This window comes from Gymnogyps californianus, chromosome 16 (genome assembly GCF_018139145.2).
Source record: "Gymnogyps californianus isolate 813 chromosome 16, ASM1813914v2, whole genome shotgun sequence".
Classification (NCBI taxonomy): Eukaryota; Metazoa; Chordata; class Aves; order Accipitriformes; family Cathartidae; genus Gymnogyps; species Gymnogyps californianus.
In genome coordinates this window covers 10,476,585-10,484,352 of record NC_059486.1, presented here as the reverse complement: position 1 = coordinate 10,484,352, position 7,768 = coordinate 10,476,585, and the positions used below count along the sequence as shown (strand labels likewise).

Below are 7,768 nucleotides of genomic sequence, written 5' to 3'. Positions count from 1 at the left end.
TTGAGAGAAATATTTTCAGCCAATTCACTCTAATGATCATTTTCAGTTCCCTTGCTCAAAGAAGAAATGAGAGGTTGGAAAAGGAAAAAAAAAAAAAAACAACTCTTCAAACTACAGCGCTTTTAAGTGCTGCCAAATGCATCTGTCAGGATATGGGGGTAGCTTCTTTTAAAAATCAAAGTAGAAGTCATAGTCTCAGTGACTATGGATTGAGCTGAGCCATGGCTCCTTTGAAAGGCTGAAATGAGCCGTACAATGGAAGAGACAGCTTTGAGTCTACATTGCAGATACTGATACCCATGGCCTTTGAATACATGAGATGTAGCTAGTAGAAAGAAATAAGAGTTTTGAACTCCCTTTCTTGCCTGTAAACTGTATTGTCAATTTAACTCTTGATCCTGGGTGTTTGTTTGCTTGAACTGTGGTAAAGTGGCTTCTGTTGCAGCCAGTTAAACCTTAGAATGGCAGGAAAAAGGCTAGTGGAGCAGCTGAGGGCACAGACCCTGGTTTAGGAAGGTGACTGCAGAATCCAGACAGGTTGCGGGACAGGGATGCACAAGTCAAAGAAGGATCAGGTGAATGACACGGATTGCTTCTCTACCAAATCCATAAAACGTTGGGGGTGCAGTTATCAGCAGGGACAGCTTCTTCACCCTGTATTGTATTTCATCCTTGTACAGTAGCTAGAGGAAGAAGACTTTTTCACCAAGTCCTTGACCTTCCTGTTGTGGGTGAGCACTGCAAGAGTTTCTAAATACAGCACCAATGTGCTGCTTTAGTAGTGAACGTATCAAACTTGGTCTGAGAGCTAGTGCAAGAGCTTCCTGTTGCTACAGTCCTGTGCAAGGCCAACTCCGTAGGTTTAGGAATGACTTTTTCATCACCAAAGTGATGATTAAAAAAAACCCCAAAACTCTTTGGTATGGGCTCACAATTCTATGTTGGAATAAGATCATATAAAGAAAAGGTAAACTGTGTTAGAGGTGACCCCTTTATCTGTGAAACTGCTTCTCCTTTACAGTTCTGTGAGTAAATCATTTATACTCATTACAAAAATAACTGTCCTGGTACAAAGGTGTGTATTGAGAAGGTGGCAAGTTTGGCATAGGATCTTGTTCTGGTTCCTTGCAGATGTGCAAATCTAATCAGATTGCACCTATGTACATCTGAGTAGTTCCCAGATTGCTGGTAGAGTTGCCCTGGATGTTCCCTGTAGCAAAGGACAGCTGAATTATGTTACAAAACTGTGGGGTTTTTTGTGTAAGTGAATTAAGTAAAATCAGTTCTACAACTACTTACCTTGGATGTCCTTAACAAGCCAGAAAAGTTAGCACTAAAATTTCAAATTTCAGTGGATGAGTGTTGATATACCAGCTGTAACCACCTTGTTAATAATTTCTATTACTGACAGATAAATAGTTTTGACCAGGGAGTAATTTTAATCCAGAATATTTATTGGTGTATTAGACTGTGATATTAGAGAAGTTTTATGAAATCTAGCTGTTAGATTTATTCTTAAAATACTCCTTTCTAAGATGTTTGTTAAAACATTTCAATCCCAATTATGCACCAGCTCTCTTGTGGGAAGTTAATGATTCCAATGAAAACAAAGGAAGAAAACTGTATTTCAGGTTGTTTGTCTTATGCAGTGTAAAACATTCTTTAAAGGATTATTCTGTCTGCTTGTATTTACATAGTTAGCAATAAAGATTTTTAACTTCAGGTTTTTTCATTTCCTGGTAAATGTCGACTACAGCATTTGCTAATTTTCTGTTTCAATAATATAATCATCCTGAGCGAACACAAGGTGAACAAGGGAAGCTGAAACTGAAAGTTAAGTTTAATTGTCACATGATAGGTCACACTCACGTTGCTGTGAAAGTGTTGCAACCAACATCGCCAACATATAACAATTGATCTTTCTTTTTTTGTTAAACCTTTGTCTTTGAAAGTGCCCCCTACCTCCCCCCCAAAGAAACGGAAGGGGGGGGAGAGAGAAACCTGGGGCATATAATTTCCCAGTGCTGTTTGCAAGCCTCTGATAGTTGCTACAGATCACCAGGCTTTCTGTTCTTTTAGGGAAGTAGTTCTACCTGTCAGCAAATGTCTGAGCTGCAGAGCAGCTTCTCCCTGGCCTTTTTGCTGCTCTCTGCTTAAGTGGGACAGAAAATCCAGAGGCCTTTCATGGACCCCCCCAGTACTGTAACATGGGGGTCACAGCTTTCTCCTTCCTTACTCCCTTAGTAGGGCCACAGGGCAGCAGAGTGGGAGAGCTGCGCTGGGGAGAAACCTCTCCAGCGGGCTTAGCACGGGCCGCCCAGTTACCCAGCATATGCAGACCTTTGTGCTTTTATTGACATGCAAATAGCTTAAATGAGCGTTATTTCATCTGCAGGTTCTTCAAGAGCAATCCACTGTGATTGTTTGTCTTCCGAGTGTTGTATCAGTTACTCTGGTTTGCACGCAAGATGCCGCCCATTGCTGCCTCTGGTCTGCGGTAGGAGCAGTGTGACTCTTCAGATCAGGTTTCCAGATGATCACAGGAATAAATTCAGAATTTATTTCTGCAAATAATCTCCGCTGTCTGCTTGCAATTTGCTGTTTCCACAGAAATTTTTGGCAGTGAACATGTTTGCTTGGATTCTCACAATTGTTTTGGTAAGCATATTCTTTCCCTTGACAGGCCCCTCTTGGCAAATATTTCAAATTCCTGTCTTTCTCCTTTTACATTTTAGCTTTTCTCAGGATTTTTAGCTGCAGCTCCCTTATTTCTAAGGGTGACTCTACTTGTCAATACATGATGCAGAATTCCTAGGGTTTACACAGAATTCCTCCTCTTTCTTCAGGATACAGAGGAGTTTGTGGCTAACAGTAATGAGGGAAGGAGTCTAAAAAAACCTAGAGGGAAATAAGCAAAAGTCAGACTGGTTATAACTAAGTGGGAAGCTAAATTTTTGTAGGAACTGAAATCCAAAATTTTCAAAATTATTTTGTTGTAGGTCCTAAATCAGGGTTACAAACAAAATATGCATTTTATTTCAATACTGAAATTTTGTAATATTAAACTTTAGTAACATTGAAGGATTCATGCAGCATGAATGTCTTAAGGTTTCCAAAATTGATTTTGATCTCTTCTGTCCTTGGACTCTGGAGTACCATCTACTTGTCAGTCATCTGCAAGGAGCTAGTTACCACCAGAAGCTTCGGAAGTTCAGTATACATCCGGGAGCCAGCTGGGTAAATCAGGGCCACAGCTACTACCAAACTTGCTGGGCTTCCAGCTATACAATCTCTGTATAAAGTGTCAGTGGAAAACTGTTTCATCCTAAAAGTTATAATCAACTCTAGCCAAGAGTTTGGTGCAGAAGTTGTGATTAAGAAGTAGACAAATAAGAGGGCTAATATACTGGAAGGAATAGAGCTAAAAAAAGGAACCAGGCAAATATAGGCTGATGTATGTACCTGAAGAGATGGGGCCGAGAGTCATGAAATGGATGGGTGGGGAGGGAAGGATAACTAAAGGTCAGAGGATAAGTCATAGAGGGGCAGTGGCATGCATGGAAACAGGAACACGTGATCACTTTTCTATAGGTCAGTATCTTGTGCGTCCATTGATTTTAGGCAGAGAATGTTTTACTGCCCAAGTAGCATCTGGGTCTGAAAATAAGATCTAATCTAGTGATGTAACTTTTGGTAAAATAAAAGGTAAATAAAATAACTAGAATTTTGCTGAGATATTAGCATGGTCTGATTCCAATTTTTAGTTTCTTATCTTGCCTACATCACCTTTAAACAGCTTGTGTGAGGATAAAGAAGTGGTTGATGTGGGAAGGCAGGGGAGAGATGAACAGGGATGGAAAGCTTAATCAAATTTTATTTAAAATATTACTCTCTCAGTTTATTTCACTGAAAATAAAAAAGAACTTGGAGGGAACTGAAAACAAAATTTTACCATAGAGGAGCAGATTAAATGAAGAATATCAACTAGTTCTAGCTGCTATTTTTCTTTTACATATAAAATGATGGTTAATATTTGTGACATAGTTCAGAGTGTAATTAGGAGGCTCTTATAAAAATACTTAAATGTAATTATTTTTTATTTAAAAAAAAGTGGCAACTATAGAAGTATTTTCCTGGTTCTTTTACTAGTTTTGTTGTGCAACCTTGAGCAAATCAGTGAAACGGCTAATGCCTCAGTTTCCCCTTCTTGATAGAGACATGGTAAAATTAATCCCTCAGAGTGCCATGTGATTTAAATCAGTATTTTTTAAAGGTCATGCTTCTTTAGACAGAAATCAAATATGTTATTTTAATAAATAAATCTTACCTTTCCTTAAAAAATTTCTGTCCAAAACCTGTTTTATTTTTCTTAAACATTTGAATTATGAACACTTGTTCTGGCTTTGATTCTTCTTTAAGTGTACAGATTGCTAAGAGCAATAATCTCTTTTATTTGTTTGCTGAAGCACATTGACTTGTTTCCACTTGTTCCTAGCTGGCTGGTGTTAGGACCCAGAAAAGAGACAGCAGCAACGTGATATAAATAGAGTACCAGAATGGGACAAAGTTTGAGAAGAAAGCATGACATCACTCAGACTTGCTCTCCACCCAAAAAGATCTGGGATGGAGGTGCAAACGTGAGCTGGACAAGCGAGGAGTTAGCAACTCTTTTCAGCTCAGTTTCTGAGGAAATAGTGAGAGTTATACACCCTATGTGCTATAAGGAAGTACATTTTCTTGCTAGCAAAACTAAAACTGGCTTCAGATCTCTGACAACGTGAAAATAATTGAAAGGAAAAGACAACCATAGGAAGAAAGTTGAAGAAAAGATCTTCTCTTTTTGGCACAGATTGTAACAGAAATATTTGACTTTTTTCCATGGAACAGTACAACTTTTGGATCTGATGCACATTTCTTTTAATTTTCCTCCAATCACGGTAATTTATTTATAGTTAAATGAAGAGATCAAAGTGTGAAGCAAGCAAATACTACTTAAAGGGTCTGGAAGGATATTTTGCCATCACTGAAGGAACAGACTTTTTGAACCTGCATGGAAAATGTCCCTTTTAATACAAAAAGTAGCAAAGGAAAACTTATGATTGAAATCTTACAGGAATTTTATTTCAGTTGTGCTTTTAACCTTAAATAGACCATGGAGAATTTATTATCTCTGCTCTGTTGTCATTATTCTTTGCTGATTTTATTTCAGTACAAATATCAGGTAATGTTCTGAATATGGTCAGTATTGAGATATATTTGGATTCCTCTTAGCAAGTTTTGCCTCACTGTGTCTCATTATGTAATGTTTTATGTGCAGGTGTATGGAAACTATTCCCAGCTACCCAAACACCCAGGTAAGGAATGTTCTATTTACATTTTATGACAGTGTGCTTAAATATTTACTTGCTTTTTGGGTTTGTGTTTTTCATTTTCTCAGTAGCTCCAAAGAAACTGTGATCCTACGTTTGAATGTCAGCTCTGTATTAAAAATGTAATAGTCTAAAGTATCAGCCTGTCCCATTCAGTAACCCACATACTAAATATTCTGCGTAGAAATATATTTGGAGAAAAATGGCTTGTATTTAATATGTAGAAAAATCCTATATACACTGTTTGTTTGTTATTACTTTTTTTGAGTATGAGTTTCTGAATCAGACCTCTAGACAGACTATTTTCTCTTTTTTCCCCTCAATGTCTTAGTGTTCAGCATTTTCAATTCAATGATTTACAGTTAGATATACCAGCTTGTATACTTTGCAGTACTTTGGCATGGCTTCAAATCATCTACCCTCCTCCCTGCCTCCATGCTTAAGTTTAAATCAGTTATAGAGCATATTAAGGATCTCTCATCTGTTTTCAATGTAGAAATAACTTACTCAAAGCTTATTTGAGGTCTGTGTGTGTAACTGCAGAATTCTTCTGTTTATATAAATAGTTTAACCTCAAGCCTCATGGTGGTGTACAAGTACAATTTTACTGCTTTACCAATTCATGTATTGCTTTGTGCTTTTAAGTTTTAACCATATGTAATTATTTTCAAATGAAATACAGAGCGATGCGGAAAAGCCATGTTGTCTGCTATTGCAGTAGCTTCAGCCCGGTTAGTTTCTTTTGTTCTACCTTCACTCAAAAGCAAAGAAATACAGTCTCATTTCCTATAGATGAGGATCACTGGCTTCTAGCTGATGGAACAATAGGGGGGAAAAAAAGCCTCCCACAATAAGGGGGCAAGTTACACAACATTTATTTTGTAGTACAGTGTGTGTGTGTGTAAGCATAACTGTGAGCGACGCTTTCTGGATTTGAACTAGGCTGTAAACAAGTCCTGTGATTTTGTTCCAAACTCAGCATAGTTACCTATTGAAAGGATATTGTAAGTATAAGTGGAATTTAAGGCAACAGGTATTTGTTTTCAGAGGTCCTCTCAGGGCTGATTGGCTGGAAGTGGGGTAACAGCATGGCTCTCTATAGTTCAGAACTGGGAGCTAGGAAAGCCACCGACATGCAGCGTGGCTCTAAGCAATTCACTTTGCTGTATATCTATTTCCCTTCCCATTTTTTTTCAGCTTTTAAATGTAAGCTCCTTAGAATATAGCTTCTCCTTATGAGTTTGATGCCAGCCATGGCAATGCCTTTGTCGTGATGCTGCTGCTGCTACTACTACACTTGTACCATGTTGTGACACAGTTTTTTGGCATCAAATAACTTTCTCCCGGGACTTTTCTTTTCTATTTTTCTCAATTTTTTTTTTCTACCACCTCTCTTAACTTTAATCCTTTTTTTTTTTCCCTGATATGAAAGGGAGATGTTAATGGGAGCAAGAGATATTTACGTATAAGCACACTGTGAAACAGCAGGCATGTTCTGTGCTCTGCAAAATGGAACTGGTAGTTTGATGAAAGTTGGATGGAGGTACGTTAGCACAGGTAGCCTATGTGGATGCTCTTAATACCATAGAAATTTATAACTTTCATTTCTTTTGCAGCAGTCAGAATAAGTTCTTTGAAGATAGAACTAAGCACATACCCAGATTTAGTTTATGTAAATGCAAAAAACCTTGTTCCTATATCCTGTTTCCTCAGTCTGCTTTGCCATGCTCAGCTTAGTTGAGTTTAGGTTGCCTGGAATTTTCAGATTGGGTTTTGTATGTACTTATTCTGTGTCGTTATTCTCTTATGTTGGCAGTAGATTTCTCCTTTTGTTAGCACTTGTGCCTTTCTCTGTATTTTCCAAATATTCAAAGGAAACGTGTAGCCATAGAACCTCATCCATTTCTCTAAAGACATCTTCATCTTATCTATTTATACTCGTGCTCCCTCTCTGTGGGAAAACCTCTGTGACCACTGCAAACGTTTCTAGTTAGGTAGGCCAATAATAGATCCTCATCAATTATGAAACACTTGTTAGATATCTTGGTATAGTTGAGTTTGGAAGCAAGTCTGAGTAGTTCGCGTATCCTCACAAGATGCAGAGCTTCTTTTAGTTCTGTGCTGTCAGATCTACAGTTGCTTCTTGTGATGTTTAGCAATTTTATCAGCTTTGCACTCTTATTAAAAAAATCTTAGGATCCTCTCTGTGTCACAGCTCTGAAACTATACCATGAAGATGGAGGACATCAAACTGATCTCCACTGTGTGGGCTAGGCAGTTTAGGGATGCAAATAGAATTTTTGCACCTTCATATCCATGATAAAGAAATCCTATTTGTATCCAGGATGTTAAAATGATAGAATAATTATCAAATAGGCAAGCTGTTTTGATCTCAAGAG

General features: G+C 37.9%; 1 protein-coding gene across 1 annotated transcript in view; it reads left to right on the top strand.

Annotated features, from left to right (window-relative positions):
• The first annotated feature begins 4,864 nt into the window (after positions 1–4,864).
• ADGRD1 (adhesion G protein-coupled receptor D1) overlaps positions 4,865–7,768 on the top strand; it is a 154,581-nt gene continuing 151,677 nt past the window's right edge. Inside the window, 2 exon segments of the mRNA XM_050906507.1 lie at positions 4,865–5,221; positions 5,318–5,354. Of these exon segments, the coding sequence (XP_050762464.1) occupies positions 5,153–5,221; positions 5,318–5,354 (106 nt within the window). The 5' untranslated portion in view covers positions 4,865–5,152.